Here is a 17355-nt window from a genome sequence, read left to right on the forward strand (position 1 = left end):
TTCACAATTACTACCTCATTTCTTATATACTTATTCCTGTTATTTTAACCTTTCAGGGTGTGTGCAACAAAGTCAGTTGAGCTTGGCTCCAGCCCCCCGCGACATGTAAAGGACAAGCGGTTACAGATAATGAATGAATGAATGAATGAATGAAGGGCATTTGCAACATTTACCATTTGTTATTTTAGTCTATGCAATTAGTCTATTATTATTGTGTTTTGGGTATCATTGTCTTGATTGTGGCTGTATGCGGCGAACAGTGATTGGCTCGCTGCTCATCGAGCGTTGCGTCAGCCTCAGCAAGATAGGTTGCATGAGCAGTCTCTCGTACGGTGCGTGGGATTAGTGCTCTGAAGGCACTGATGTCTTCAGGTCTTTACATTTTCATGCATTCAACAGGATGAAAAGCAGTGATGGAATGTAACTAAGTACATTTACTCAAGTACAATTTTAAGGTACTTGACCTTTACTTGAGTATTTGCATTTTTTGCTACTTTATACTTCCTCTCCACTACATTTTGGAGGCAAACATTGTACTTTTTACTCCACTACATTTGTTAGCGACTTTTTCAATTAATTTAATTTAACAGCAGTTACACAAAAAATAAATAAATAAATAATTCAGATGATCAGAAAAATGCTGAATATTGGAGCTGATAATTGGTCGACACATAGTATACAGTGCATATACATACATATAAATATATGTATCATTTATTTTTACTTGTACTTTTAATATTTAAGTACACTTACTGCCAGAAAATTACCGTAAGCACATTTAATATCAGCTCAATAACAGGGAACTTTAACTATAGTACTATTCCAGGGGTGGAAGTAACTTATTACATCTACTCAAATTACTATATTAAGTCATTTTTGGGGTACTTGTACTTTTATCAGTAATTTTTCAAATCCATAAAAGTAATCTACTTAGTTATTTTTAAAAGTCATCAGGTTTGGAGAGGTGACCACGACCGCTGAGCAGAACAGTGCAGGAGTTGGGAGTAATTTAGGATGAAGACTTGGAGAAACAGAACCCCCTTTGATTGATTGAATGCCTTCTATTGATAATCAACAGATTATACTTTATACAGATTATTAAACACTGCTGTTTACTTGACAAATGCAGAAATCAGTCTTTTTAAAAACTAACAGTATTTCAGCTGCTTATTTGAATTATGGACGTGAGAAAGGACATGTGGGGGGGAAAAAAGCAATGTTGCGCCTGAACTGTTCAGCAATCCAAACAGCATATTAAAAAAAAAAAAAAGAAGTTGAGTCATAAGTTAAAAAAAGAAAAACGTCTTTTTCCACTGTGGGCGGTGTAGGCACAGAGGACCACAGTAGATTTTTACTGACACTCTTGCAACCCACTTCAAACTATGGCCAAACTCACAGCTGCCAAATCCTTCTTATGTCAGTTTCTCCCAAATGGCTTTCGACCATGCCACTGTCATTTTGGAGGGACCTTGGAGCCCAGTGGGAAAATAAAAACATGTTTGTGTGTCCTTCAGTGGACAACAAACCCCTGAGTAAAACATCTTAGTAACATTATCTCATTACTGCGTGTCTGGTGAATGTCAGTGATGACACTGTTAGTAAAACTGTGTCCAACGCCCCCTGGGATTCTCCTCAAGGACCCCTGGAGGTTCCTGGAGCTGTGACAGCCACTGTCGTTCCCCTCTGCTGGCTCACACACACACACACACACACACACACACACACACACACACACACACACACACACACACACACACACGCCTCCTCAGAAACGGCTCTGGGTTGGTCCATCAGCCGGTCATTCTTTATCCTCCCTTGCTCTGGTGGTGCTGGTGGTGTGTGTGTGTGTGTTGATCTGGACTGGAGCTCTGGGGCTACTCGGACGACGACGACAATGATGATGATGATGATGACAATGAAGACGACACAGAGAGAGGCTCACACACATGACCGCTGTCGTTCCCAGATTGCCAAGAGTGGGGTTTGTGATTTCTGCGCGGATCCTTAACAACTTCTGCGGGCTGACAACCGCTATTCTCGGATTTTTTTTTAGCGGATATTTTCACTGTTTGCCTATAAATGGAGGTGCCTCAGAGGGAAAGTGTGATTTAAGGCATTTCTCGGGGTGTGTGGGACGCTCAACGGTCCCCTCGGTGTTGCGTAAAGCGCCTGTGCTTGCCAGTTTTGGAGAGTTGGGAAGCGGAGTGCTCCTCTTCGGATAGGATGAACAACTCAAAGAATCAAAGGGTAAGGGCTGGTGTCTTGTTTTCCAAACGTTTACTGGCGAAAGATTCAGAGCACTTTAAGTTTGAGATGAAATGGAAAATGTCAGTTGTGCTGCACGTGACACTGTCGGCTGTTCGTCAGCGTCAGATCACGCAGACGGTGATCCCGAAGAGACTTGGAGACGTCTCATCGGACCCTCTATTGATTGTAGCAAGTCCACTCTGATAATAAACTGTTCAGTCTGTTTGGGAAAGAGCCAACGTCACTATCGAAAACGTGGCGTTTTAAAGTGTTCTTGTTTATCTCTCAGGTCTGCATACCTGATTGAACCTGATCAGGGTCAGTGTTGAATCAATATTGATATATTGATGAATTCGGCTTGCTTCTCATTCAACCAGCGGATTTAGTTATTGAACATTTCAACTTTTCGATTTGGTGAAATAATAGATGAACCTGTTCTAAAATGCGAATTAACCGGAGGAAGTTGTTTAGTTGGGTAATGAGATCTATGCCGAATTAAAGAGTGGTACCTAATGATGAGTAAGATATATTATTTCCAGTTCTACAAGTAATAACGTCGACTAATTATTAAGATTTTTGCTCGAATTTCAAAATTTTAAAGGGAGTTTGGTTACAGTACATCCCAAAGTGTGCCAGTTGTCTTATGACAGTTAGGTGTGCCATTTTACATAAGGGGACAGGCAGAATTACATATCCTGTTGGCATGATAACAAATTTAATAGCAGTCACAAATAATTATTTTATTTCTTTGTTGTGTCTTAAATAACTGTTTGGCTCTCTGTGTGCTGCGGGTGGGAATAGTAACTCTTATTTTAATGTTGTCTGGCTGCACTGTGACATATTACTCAGCGTCTCAGAGCTGGAACAATGTGACAACTGTGGGATATTACTGCAGTAATGACTTACATCTCCCAGTCGTCAACCTTTCCCCTGTCTTATGAATAAATCTTTCCTAAACGCCTCGAATTGGCAGCGCAAAAATAGCCACACTTTAACTGAATACTTGAGAAGAAAACACATTTGCAGGTGTTAATTTTTTTGGTTTTCATTGCGTCTTTCCACACCAGTGAGTAATTAAAATACAGATTTTTCTTTTTGGCTCTGAGGATGCCAGTCCACACAGTGACATGTCTGTCATGCATTCATTTTGCTGTTGCAAGAAGCAGTAAGTCTTTCATTTAAACACACGCACGCTGAGCCACAAAAAAGAAAGGTCATGCTATCCCCCTGAGTGTGTGTGACAGGCAGTCATTCCAGTTCCTTGGGCTTGGGCACATTTGACCGACAGGCTGGTAGCTCTGACCACTTCCTATAATCAACTTTTCTATCACCACCGAAACTCGATCCACGCTCAGATTAACCAGACTACTGGCTGCATCTGTGTCTGTTGATTGCCTTCACTTTACTTAATGACAGGCTGCTTCCTGGTGCAAGAGAGAATGAAAGAGAGAGCTGGATGTTTAGATTTTGGACTCATGTTGATGTAAAAGGTCACCTGCATTAACATCAGTCAGAGATTGAAAGAGCAAGACAGATGTGATCTTTCCATTCCTGGAATACAGCCTGCCCTCTGTGTGTGTGTGTGTGTCTCTATGTACATGTGCATACACAGATCAAAGCACGTGTTGTGTGTTCATTTTGTAGTGTTACATCTCTTATCATTAGTCCTGAAAAGGTCACATCCTCAGTGTGACTACACAGCATCCTAAAGACGCAGTCTTCCTCATGCTGTTTATGCAATGATTCGCTGCATGCATCTCAACCGTTTTCTCTTCAATGCATTTTGGCTTGTGCTTTTCATTGCGTTTGCAATTATACAAGAGGGGGCTGGTAGTAAGCATCCTGTGTCAGTTCGCTGGCCATGGAATCCTTTGGCCCTTGTCTCCCAATCAATAACCACTTACTGCAGAGGAGCTTTCTGCAGTCAAGTCTCTGTCCGTCCACCCTGACTTCTGTCTCCCTCCTTTCTCTGTCTGTCAAGATTTGTATCTTGAATGTCTCCTCTGCTTGTATCTGTCTGTCTCTCCACCTTCTCTTCTCCCCAGCTTTCATTCACCTCTGCAGTCACGTGTGTGTGTGTTTCTTGCTCTGTGCTGCTGTGTTTCTGCAGTAGAGGTCATTCTGTCTTCTCTGCTGATATTGGCCATTGCTTTTTCCCAGGAGGCGGCTGCGGGAACTGAGATAGGTAGGACTTCCTCAACCCTGAGAAACACAGACGGGACTGCAGCCCATTACTCTGTGTACTGTTCGGCATGGCAGCAGCTGCGGGGGGGGGGGGGGGGGGGGGGATTGGACTGTTTTGTGTCTCCTTGAGCCAGTTGTCTAACGAATAGTGTGAAAAATGAGCCACTTACACCCTGCGCCACCAAAATATTGCCTCTCCGCCCACTCGATTATAGATATTTTACCTTTAGCATATACACTCCTCCTCTCTCTGGAAGTTTCTTACTTTTTCACAGCCTCTCTTGCCCTCTTCTGCTTTAGGTCCCTGGCTTCATGACTCAAATAGACACTAAAAAACAAAGCCAAAAACTGCCCTGACATGCCAGAGCAGAGCTCTCTCAGTAGTGTCCTGCCCTATTTTTCTTTCTCCTTTTAGAAGCAAGTGTTGTGGGCAGAGCCCTCGATGGGTTTGTCCTGACACGAGTGCCTCAAAAAGAAAAGAGAGTGAGAGACAGATGTGAAGGGAGCGAGGGTATGTCTGTGTATTGTAACAATCAAACATGTATAATCATGCAGCAGGAGACTGACTGGTCCGGCCCCATGATGCCGATTCAGTGGATGAGGAGAGGAGTGATGGACAAGACAGTCAGATAAACAGACAGACAGACAATTAGAGAGGAGTGATGACCTGACGATGCAGAGGGAGATTGTGTAGGGATGGATGGTCATGGAGGAGAGGGCTCAGTCGCACAGACAGATAATCAGACAAGCAGCTAATGCAGAACTGCTGGTGCTGGCAGCGAATCACAATCAGACCCGGTCCACGTCTATCTGTCATGTCTGTCTGAGGGAGCAGATGCTGAGCTGTCAGTCATTTACACAGCACCGTTTGACAGGCTATTTGATACGTGCTACCTGTTCTGTGTGTGTGTGCGTGCGCAAGTTTTCCCACTGCATACACGCTGCCAATCCATGATTAAGTTATGTTTGTTTAGTGGAATTGCTCTCATGTTGCAGATATAAGGGATGGACAATCACACACACTCAGTAGATCTGTGGAGAACTAACATAATGGATAATCCATCCAGGCTTCCCTTTCTCCTGCTCCCATGGCCCTCTGATGAAATGCTGGCATGGCCGTATAGAATCGATAATAATGATATCAAAAAATGCAGCTGTACACTGACTCTCTCTCTCTCACACACACACACACACCACGCTGCTCATACGACTGCTCATTGGGGTTAGATGTTGCAGACAGAGAGGATTGTGTGTGAAGCCTGTGTGTGACAGAGGACACAAAATAGCTCATGGAGTCGCACAGCCAGAGAACGTGACAGGGATGCAGGGCACAGTGTGTGCGTGACTCATCCAACGCTCTGCTGCTGAACTGCAACAATAAAAATATACATACACACATACGCACACACATTTATCGGCCACATCATTAGGTGCTCTTGTACAACCTAAAGTGTCTCTGACAGTGTCAATCAAAACTGGACGTTATTTTCAGGCTTCTAAAGGCAGAAGTTATGACAGAGCTGTTATTGTACTGGATCACACTAGACCAGGGCTGCACAATTAATTGGAACATAATCGAATGGTTATTATCCAAATCACAAGAAATTTGTTGATAAAGGTAAATCATCCTCATAATGAAGTACTGTTGAATCTTGTTCCCCTGATGTATGAAAATATGTTTTGTTTGGTACAGACCCCAACAAATGTCACATCATTATGTTTGTAATAGTTTTTCAGTGTAAATGAAAATTGTGACGCGACAATAATTCACACTAATCGTGAATTATAATCACTTTAAAATAATCATGATGTGATTTTTTTTTTTTACCATATCATGCATACCTACATTAGACTGTGCAAGTGTAGCAAATGAAGTGGCTGGTGAGTGTGTTTACCATGATTTATTTACATAGACTCACTGAAGTAGAGCCTCCATAAATAAATACCACAGAGCAGTGAGTGACCATCAGACCTCTGTTCTGCATTTGTTCCACACTGGAAAAACTTGACCAATACGGGCCAGTTCTGATATTTTTAGACCAACTTGTTTGGCTAATAATAATAATATTTACTCTTTTATTTTCTGTGTTGAAAAGCTATTTGAATCAACTTCTAAACCTACGTGGGACAGTGATCCTCTCTCAGTTCAAACAGTACAGAGACAATTCAATTTCACTGTAGCTTTATGGGCCCTGAGACGCCAGGCTGACGCTCAGCCAGTGTTGGCGCCGTCTGTAATTGTCTGTAGGCCAAGATTTTGCGGTGTGTCCAGCACTGTCGGCACTTGTTGGTGGCTTTTCGGCTGATTGAGCATGTCTAATATGCAGAACCCGCCTGTGAGAGAGATCAGTCTAAGTTCAGCTAAGTGTATCCGCGCACAAGAGGAGAAACAGAAAAAGAAAAAGAAAGCTCCTGGAGCCTGTCCCTTTAGTATCCATGATTTCACCAATAGTAGTGCGGTTTCTCCTTATTTATCAAACATATTCTCGATTTAGAAATGGCTATGTTAGCAAGAGTGGTGTGAGAATGATTGGCAAACAATGCGTCGTAACAATGGTTTGTAAATCCGCAGTCCTAAGTCTTCCAGAGTACCGTCACCTGGTGTATGGGAAGTAATTTCCTCTCATGTAGGTGCAGAACGTAAGAGCTAGTTGGCTGTCAGATGTAGTCTTTGCGGTGTGTTCAAGTACCGCTTTTCAGCCAAGACACAGGAGACGTGGAGGAACTGCCATAGATTAGATGACTGCAGGCTAAAATGGATATCCATATTTAATGAAAGGCCATTATTGGTACTATTTATCAATTTCACCTACATTAAACATGCTTCAATATTGTCTCTTAATGGCCAGAATGTGTGTTATATTCATGTTTTATATATCCTGTGCAGATGAATGCATTTGCTCTGATTCCGTCCCTTCCCAGACAGAAGCAGGAAAGACAAGTGGGGTTCCTGTCACCTAGTAATGTAAAGACCATGTGAGAGTTAGCCTAGCTCTGTTCATGGTACATTTACATGTCAACAGATAGAGGCTGTGCATTGTTCTGTTGTAGCTGAATAAATATTATGTTGAACTGGTGTGTGTCTGTGCAGTGTCAGGGTTGTAGATAAGTGGTGCAGTAAATGAGGGTGCAGGAGTTTTAAAGTTTTCTGCTAGTTTGTGTGCGTTTATGTAAATGTTGATCCTCCCCAATCTGTTGAAGTTGTTCTGGAGGGCAGAGATAAGGACCATGCGCAGACATTCACACACACACTTGCACGCTCACACTTTCTGCAATTAATTCTTCTCGCCCCTCAATCTCGGTCGCCCTTATTCGCTTCCTCGCCTTCCCAAACTCATTTTCTCACTGTCTCACGCACATTCTTTTACACACACGTATGCATAACACGTACACACAGAGACCTAAAGGGTTAATGTAAACCATTAGTAACCAGAGCAGGCTGTAAGTGCTGTGAAGTGGCAGAAGGGTGGAACCAAAGTGACAGACTTAGGGACTGTGAGTGGATCTCACCTTACATGTGTTCCCTCTGACATTAATATGACGGTCATTAATCAAGGCAATGAAACAAACACTAGTTTTATTATCGTGTGATAGCAGCACTCCTCAGATCTTAATTCATGGTGGCTATTAATTAATGGCATACCGCAAGGCTGTAAAGCTGTCCTCCTTCACAAAAACGCAGTGTGTTTTACATTTCAGGTCCACTGGGTTTCTCATTTATAAGTCTGCATTTCTTGCTGACCAATGGATATAGAGATTCACACGGCAGCCATTTTCCTCTGAAGTCACGCTCAGGGTGGGAAGCGCAAATGCTGTCACTGAAGTCGTATAAACTTAGGGGAATCTGACAAATTGTTTTTAGTTCACCGTTTCCCGATTGATTGATAGTGAAAATGTGGAGGGACATAGGGCCATTTTCAAGGTAAAACAACATAGCTGAACTATCATGTTAGCTTGGAAGAGGTTGGATTCTAACATTAGCTTTAGTCTAATGGAAGCTAATGGGTTAGCGACCATGTGGAGGGACACCAGCCATATTTCAAGGAAAAACAACATATTTCATAACCCATTAGCTTCCATTAGACAATAGCTCACGTAAGCATTCAACCACCTCCAGCTAACATTTCCATTTCATAGTGTTTCACAACACAAGGCATAATTTAATTCTAATATATCAGCCCACAACTCGAACACATTTATTCAAGCCAGGAAGGAAAACATACCAAATGGTAATGTTAGCTAGAAAGTGGTAACGGAAGCTAATGGGTTAGCAAATATGTTGTTTTTCCTTGAAATATGACCTAATGTCTCTCCACATTTTCACTATCCTTTGCCTTTTCAGTTGCTGCTCAATCATTAAGCGGTGAAATGATAACGAGTTGTCAGATTCCATACATTTATAGGGCTTGCCACCCGGCACACAGGATGACAATTTAGCCTCCCACCCAGAGTGCAACGACAGAGGAAAATGCCATGAAAAACATCACGAGCATGGTCTATTGAGGGTACAAATGCTGTAATTTCTAAAATCATCCGGACTGTTACAACTGTGAAATAAGTGGCTTTCATTATAAGCTATAATCCCTCAACTCATCCACACCCATCCTCAGTCACACACTCCATCTGAGCCTCATCTGTCCCTTTCTTAGCTGTTTTTACCCTCAGGGCAGAAGGAGCAAGGGTCAGTTTAGTCATATCCGGCTTTGGTTTAGCTCAGCTCAGGAGTCCTGCAGCTTCATGAATATTATAATGAATCACATTCACTTCAGGCCTCTCGCTGGTCAACAGTGATTCAAGGACACAGATACAGTACGCACAGCTTCACCGATACCGAGTATCTGCTGTCTTTTTATTGTCTTTCTCTGTCCTGTGCTGCAACAAAACTCACCTCCCCTCCAACAGATCTCACGTGGGGGCAGCGCATGTGATTATATATACACATGTGGCCGTATATTCTAAATAAGGCAACAGTGATAAATAATGGAGAGTGATAAAAGCGGCTTCGACTACAGAGCTCTTGGCTTGGAATGGGGCTCAAAGAGAGCACACCGAATATAAAAGCTAGATGGAGGAGAGAGATTACCTTCATTTACATGGATCGCAGTATCCCAATATTGGTTAAGACAAAAGACAACATTTCTGATTACTTTAACCGCTATAACGCCCAAGTTGTTATAAGCATAATTGAATTGTGGACCATTCCAGGGGAGAGGAGAGAAGATAAGCAGAGAGAACAGTGGACACACAGTATAAATATAGAGTGGGGACCATCTGTGTGCTTACAGGGTATAAATACCTCGCTGCCAGTCAAAAAACTATTGGCACGACAAGCTATCACTGCAAAATTGACGCTTTTATTCAGTTTAAATAAATAAGCTGCAACATCCATATGGGACATATAATGAGTTTCACATTCAGGCTAACATTTTTAGGTATAAAATGTTTTTAAAGGGCCCAAACTTAAATGCCAAGGCAAGAAAAGCAAACGTAAATCTTAAATCTCTTCCTTCTCCTCGCCTCAAGTTTATTGGCAGCTGGCAAACAACAAAACCATATGGTTAGCAGAGGGGATGGATATGTAAGATTGTATGTTAGGATTTTATGAAAGCTCTGTTTTGAGCGTGCTACGCTGCAAGACGTGAGTTTAAAGAGCGCATTTGAATGTGAAAGGAAGGCTTACGCTGAAAGGAATAATGCATTTCCAGACATATCCACATTAATATGGTCTTAACCCCACATGCTCTGCACTTATCTGCACCTCCCAATGTGCGTCTGCCGCACAGCAAAGAGAGCAGAGGTAAAAGACAACAGGGAGGAGAGTTTGGCAGGCTTAAATGCTAGTTAGGCCGGCTGAGCTAATTAGCCCCGATTTCCTCATCCTGATTCAGACGTGGAGGAAAGCCTGGGATTACTGAGTCGAGCATTGTGTGCGCATCGCTGAAATTGTGTCAGGCTGTTGCAACTGTTCATCAGCTCAGCTGGAGGGGGGGGGGGGGGTTGGGTGCGCTTATATGCAAAAGTCAACTAATGAGAGCTTTACAAATGTGGTACAGTGAGTCACACAGCAAGTGTTAGGATGGGTTTGTGGTGGTGAGATAACTGGTCAACCCTCACCCCACTGAGGATGAAAAGGAGCTTAAAAGTAGAGAACTCAGCAGGGATGCCACTCTCCTGCAGTAAACTGTGGCACTGTGACCTCTTGTCCTCGACTCACTCCCACCATTTGACCCTTCAGCAGTTCCTCGACTGATCATTTTTCTACACACACTAAAAAACACTGGGGAAAAATTGACTGAGATCAATATAACACCGACACAAGGATACAAGTTATAAAAACAACAGCCAACAGATGGGTTGTTTTGATCCAGTGACCCAACAGTAGGGTCAAATCATCCTGTTAATACAGGGTCAAGTTCACCCAGTATCGGTGCTATATTGACCCCACACTGGGCCAGTTTTTAACCCAGTGTTTTTCTAGTGTGTATTGACAAGATGAGGCCTCTCAGGATGTCTCCGAGGTGGGACGCTGTGCGGCTGGGTGGTTTCTATAAGGTCCAATTGACCATTGACTGACTGAGTGAATGGCCAACTGAAATGCAACTGGGGGGGAACTGAACAGTAAGGGCACACCGATGCACCAATACATTTAAGTGCAGTGGAGTTGGTACACTTCTAAGATCTCCGAATTTACAAGCAACCCACTTAACAAAAGACACAAGCAGAGTATGATACAGTACAAAATTGAAGACGAGAAAGACTGATCGTGGCTGGAAATTCTCCAAGGGTCTCCTTAAAGATATCCATTGGTGTGACGCTTACAAATGTTGAAATGCAGGCTCAAACTGCTGTCGCTGGTCGTCTGTAACTCCACCACCATCCCTTCCACCTCCTGATATGAGAGTCAAGTCTTAACATGTAATTTGAACGTGACATCACACGCTGCTGTGGAAATGTCAATATGATGAGCCTATGAAACGTAGGTACACATCAGTGGTTTTCACAAATCCAGAATGTTATCCTGGTAGCTGGGCTGAGTAATTAAATACTTACTTTAAATAAGTTTCAGAGAAATACAGCCCATCTTTGATCCTTCTCATGCATCTGTTGTCCTAATTGAAGGGTTCCATTGTAAAAGGAAAACAATAATTTGTCACAAGCGTTTTGTATACTCTATACTCTTATTTAAGGTTTTAGATATTGCTCACAGTCACAGGCAAAGATGTGAACAAGACCTAAACATTTCAACATGCCAGCCTGGACACATGTCGGGAGATCATATCCGAGGCTCGTCGTTGTGTCCTCCTCCTCCTCCTTGTTTACCCGAGGTGTAAGGAAACATCATACTGACAGCTGCCAGTCACCATGACATTTGCGCACACACGCTGAGGATTTTGGAAGAATCCAATTTTTTTTTTTGTTGTTGTTCACTAGAAAGAGTTGTGCTGCACACTCCACCCCTCCCCTCACAGCCATATCAGCGTAAGCGATAAGTGACACAGCCAATTTCCCTTCACAGACTAACACCTCCCTCAACAGGAAGAGAAAGAACGGGCTGTAACGACATGTGAAAATTTCCAGCACACAGTGGATTACGATTTCCCATCAGTCCGGTTTTGCCTCATATGTATCTTTTAATGTGATTAAAGCTCCTTTACTCCGGCTCCCTGCTTAGGGATGACCTCGCAAGGTGTTCTGACTAAGAGAGATCAGAGCAGTCTTTGATCAAAGACCTGTTTCATACTCGTTCCTGTTCTAAAACCCTCCTCTCTTCTTTCTCGCTTACATGTCTAATCAGTTAATGACAGTATCAACTTGTATAATAGTCTGTAGTTCTAGGCCAGCATTGCCTCTGCCAGTAAAGTTCACTGATGAGGTTACAATATTGCTGTGTGTGTGTGTTTCTTAATTCATTAATTGCCTCCAGCAGCCCCCAGACAGTCCAGTGTGCCAACTACTCTCATTAGGGTTTCTCCATTACTGTTTGCTTGGAGAAAAGGAAGCTGTTTGGCGACAAGTCTCTGTCTCCTTTTCTCATCCGGAGCTGTGGATTTTTCACTTTAGAGCTGTGAAACACACAACACAATGCCAGAAATGCTCAAGGACACAATTATCAGCATCAAATTTCTTGCAAATTTCTCGCTGTTTTTTTCAGCCTTTTACGGTCTATTTAGATCCTTGAAGAGCTTTTTGTTGTGCTTGAGAGGATTTACAATCTGGCTTATTATCTTTGAGCATTATTTTGTGTTTTGAACGCAGTCCAGTTTGTTCCCCCTGGTCCTCATAGAGGTGAGATGGAATAAGAACAGGAGGGGGCTCTGCTTATTAGTGTTTTTCGGCTGCTGTTCCTGCTCATAATAACAACCCTGCAGGTTGGTTGAATGTATACCTTTTTTTTTTCCACAGCCCGCAGTTATTTATGAGCCTCCCTTTCACAAATCTATACTCTCCAGGCCTGTTAGTTATACACTGAGAGACCACACACACAGGTGCTCTCACACTTCCTATATGTTTTCTTCAAATGATTCTGCAGTTTGCCTGCCTGCTGCCTCTCCCAGCTCCCGCTATGCTACTGTATGATAATGCAGACCCGGTGTATTAGGCTGAGTGTGCACAGCCGTGTAAGAGCCATCAAGCTTTAGTGTGCCTATAAATTGCTGAAGTGATCACTGCTTGGCAGACTCTAAGCTCCCTGTGCTCTCTTGTCGTAGCTCTAAACAATTTGTTTTATAGCTTGAAATTCACTCCACTGTTGCTCTCCTTAAGGGCGAGCAGCCAAAAAAACAAATGCACTTGCAAGCACAAAGTGCACACAGAACAAATATGCACCGATTCACTTGCATGCACTCTGCATACAGAGGCATATTCCATCACCTCCAGCATGCACATAAAACATGATTTGCACTCACAAGGGCCGGGCAGTGTATAGATATTATATTGTTATCGTGATATGAGACGATATGTTGTATATATTTCGATTTTTGCTATCGTTATATCTTGATATGGTATGAGTGTTGTCTTTTCCTGGATTTAAACGAGACATATTGTGCTTTTTCATTGTTTTCCTTTCCTTCAGTGTTTAAATAGGTTCTTGTGCATGTAAAAGGCCTTAAACAGTAAAAAGCCCAGAGAGTGCGTCAACAAGGAGTAAATGATGTCATTTTCTGAACTTACCTGACTGATCTACTTGTTCTACTTTATTTGCCTTTTTTCAGATTTAAAGTGACATTATGTAGGAACTGGTATTGCATGAATATGTCACCCGCAACAATTTCTGATTGTAACACCACTGTTGTAAGGTACAGTATTATCAGATGTAATATCAGATGAGCTAACTAGCTAATAGCAGCTACAGTTAGCAGCAGGTAGCCGTTATTTTAGGAACAAGTAAAGCTATCTGTCCATTGGGGAACTTTTACAGAGAGTTGAGACAGAGCAGCAACATCAGGGGGAAAATATGATCCAACTTCACTGACAAAGTTGGTATTGTGTGACATAGTGCTGTAAAGCATGACACACTTCTCCCTGGAGAGGGTACAAAGCACAAATACAAGCAATTAATACGCAGACCTGGACTGACAGAAACACCATTCACTCTATTATAAGTCAATACATCATCAAATGATATTGAAGCTAAAATATCAATATATATATATATATATTGTGTATCCTGATATAGCCTAAAAATATTGCTTCATTACTTCAAGGCCGTATCGCCCAGCCCTCACACTCATAGATGCATGCTATTCCTCTCTTTAGCACTTTCTGTTCTGACTCCACCCATGGTGTTCTGGGACCCAGCTGAATTGAAACACTGCTTTTGTGCGAGAACAGCTGGCTGCAAAGTCATTTGGACACATGCTCGCACACACCAGCACATGTGGGCAAGCACTCGAAGATACACACATAGTTTTCCGTGCAAGCCAGAGCTGAAACAGTCTCTATTGTCAGCGAATAATTGAATGCATAAGCTATCGGGAGGGGAGGGGAGGGGAGGGGAGGGGAGGGAGTGGGGGTTTACAGTGTTCCAGCTATAAGGGCCAGTTGGTCTGCTGTTGAAACTCTATAGCAATCACCTCAATAATGACATCAGCATGTTGGCACCTAGACCGGGGTACACAGACGTATTTGGCCATATGAGAGGGCCCCTGGAGTGTGTGTGTGTTAAGTGTGTCCTGGCACTGAACAGACTGAGACTGCTTTGTAGCCAGCTTCACTGTAAGAAAGGCGAATGCAAACCCTCCACCCAGTTACTGTTTCCCTCCCTCCTCCTCTCCGTCTTTCATGACCAGTACCCGACCAGTTCCTTCACTGTTGTTGTGCCCTGGCTTCCCAGCAGCAGCTGGAGTCTGTGACTCTGTAGGGATGTTGTTTGGTGAATGGGACCATTGTTTTTGAGTGTTTTGGGTTTGGTTTGTCTGTTTTCTGTTCTCTCCTAATCTGGCTTCAGGCTATGTGTTCGTAAATCTTCGTTCACGTGTGCACTTACTACACTTAATGTGTGCTTTGCTGTGTCTCGGTATATTGACATGTGTTGTGTGTTACTGACATTCTGCTAATTCGATTTCCTCCCCGAGACCTCAGCAATTCACTCACCACACCATTTCATCCATTCATGTATATTCTATCCATTATCCTTTCTGTGTCATCCTTCCAGCTCTTTCTCCACTCTACTCGTCTTCATTCTCACTTTTCATTTTCTCTCATTTTCCAACCCTCTCTCGGGTAATTTGCCATTGATTTTTTCCTCTTTCTCTTCATTTGTCTCTTACTCTTTCTTGCACTCTTAACCGCTCCCTCCAGCCTTAACTGCTCGGGGTGTGGGAGAGGAAGAGGGTGAGCATGAGGGAAAGTAGCGGAAGAGGGTGGAGAGGAAGGCGAGGCACATACTTGTGGCTGGCTAATTGAAAGCCAGCAGTTCGGTCAGTGCAGTCCCGATTTATGGGAGTGGTCAGGAATCTGCGATTCTTGGTTATGTTTGTGTATGTGAAACAGAGACATGACGCATTTGTGTCAGTGTTCACGTCTGTGACTGTTAAGAATTACAGATTGTGCAGGATTTGACTGTGTGTGCTTGTTTTTGTGTGTGAATGAGTAATCGACACTTTTGCCTTTTTGTCTGTGTGCGTCTTTGTTTTGGTCCTGCTGTTTTTAGTCTCCACTGTTGTCCTCTCACTCTGTCTGCCTCTTTTCACTCTGTCTGTCCAAACAGCTTTTGTTTTGACTGCTGTGGCGTCTTGTCTGTTTCCAAAGAGAAAAATTCAGAGTCAACAATGAAGAATAGGTGGCAAGGTTTTATAGTGGTTAGAGAACCCAGGCTATAACAATTTCAGCAATCCTTTCCCTCACCTCTGACCTCCTTTTTATATATGAAGACAAACAGGAGATTCTCTACTTGTCTGTTGTGTAAGTGTCTTAGATGTGCAGCTTATTGTTGTGCACGTGCTAGTGCTGCAGTAAAACCTAAGAATTGTCCTCTGAATTGGTTTATTCTAACAAGACTTAGACTCTACAGCCATGATGAGCTGTCTGAGGCCCTACTGTGGCCCAAACAGTACTAAATGTAAACATCAGCATGCCAACATGCTCATAATTCCAATGCTAACATGCTGATGTTTAGCAGGTATGATATTTACTATGTTCACCATCTTGGTTTAGTGTGTTATCATGCCAACATTTGCTAATTGGCATTGAATACAAATTACCGCTCAAGCTAATTGAAAAGTCATACAGGTCTTTATTCTCTTATTCTTATTCGTATTGGACAAGTTACAAATTTGACTCGATGATGGCATTAGAAAAGTCAGCAACACGCAATTTTAAAGGACTGGAAATTTCATGGTAAGTAGGTGGTAAATACAGCAACATATATGAAATTTCTTAGAAATTATCCCCAAATTGCCACAATATTTACCTTCAAATTCATTGAAATTTACCCCAACATTATTCGATAAAAATATTCAGGTTCAGTTTTTTCCAACAAGTAGTCAGTAAATAGCTGGTAATTTCTTTTTGTCTTTTAGTTTGTAAATGGTTAAAAAATGTACTTCAACTTACTGACCTACAGAAATTGGGCAGAAACTATTCGGAAATTATTAAAAATTCATCAGTGATTATAAGTCATCTTGAGAGGGAACATTAATGTCTCTGTAGCAAACCTCATGGCAATCCATCCAATACTTGTTGAGATCATTTAGTCAGGACCAAAGTGATGGACTGAACAACAGACTGAACAACAGACCTGAATGAATGTGAGTCATTTTGCCCAGAAATTTAAGCACAATTTATAATAACTCCTTCTCCTCCTCCCCTCTGTGACTTTCATTCTGAAGTGTTTTAAATGTGTGTGGTTCTGCTGTACAAAGACAACTTTGTTGTTTCTTGACATTTTTAAAACCCATTTGTATGTTAAACCTAACCCTGGGGACTATAGCCCCATGCTGAGACTGCAATCGTCTGGTCTGCTCGGGGATAGAGGTCAGAGGTCAGGGGGTCAGTGATCTGAACAGGAAAGCCTACTCATGCAGAACAACACATCGTAAACAAACCATTACACACCATCTGCAGCGGCGTCAAATCCCCGACCGGCATGCGTGTGTTTGTGTAGGTGTGTGTGTTAGTGTCCCCGAGATCACACCCAGAGACACACAAGTGAGGATCAACACATACAGCCAGGCGGGGACAGAGAGGTGACAGAGGAAGTGACCATCTGTTATCTACTGAGGCGTCAAATTACCTGCTGAAAGGTTACATCGGCTTTATCCATTATGCATATACTGTGCGCGTCATACAGGGATGCTTTGACATACATTGTTGTTTCAAGCAAATGCTATTTAATATTGCTGTGTTCATTCTAAAAACATGTAAGCTTTGGATGCATTTATATTTTTCATTTTACACAGGTTTTTTTGTATCCTTTTTTTCTCA

At 42.5% G+C, this 17355-nt stretch overlaps 1 protein-coding gene across 3 annotated transcripts in view; it reads left to right on the forward strand.

Moving 5' to 3' along the window:
• The window catches only part of rtkna (rhotekin a), a 69488-nt gene that overhangs the window by 37060 nt on the left and 15073 nt on the right, over window positions 1–17355 (forward strand). Inside the window, exon 1 of one of the 3 annotated variants that reach the window (XM_073467256.1) lies at window positions 1883–2247. The exons of the other annotated variants lie outside the window; for them this stretch is intronic. Coding sequence (XP_073323357.1) covers window positions 2224–2247 — 24 coding nt within the window. The 5' untranslated portion in view covers window positions 1883–2223. Of the gene's footprint in view, window positions 1–1882; window positions 2248–17355 lie in introns of those variants that run through there. 3 annotated transcript variants of the gene reach the window in all.

The sequence above is a fragment of the Pagrus major genome, chromosome 5, assembly GCF_040436345.1.
Source record: "Pagrus major chromosome 5, Pma_NU_1.0".
NCBI lineage: Eukaryota > Metazoa > Chordata > Actinopteri > Spariformes > Sparidae > Pagrus > Pagrus major.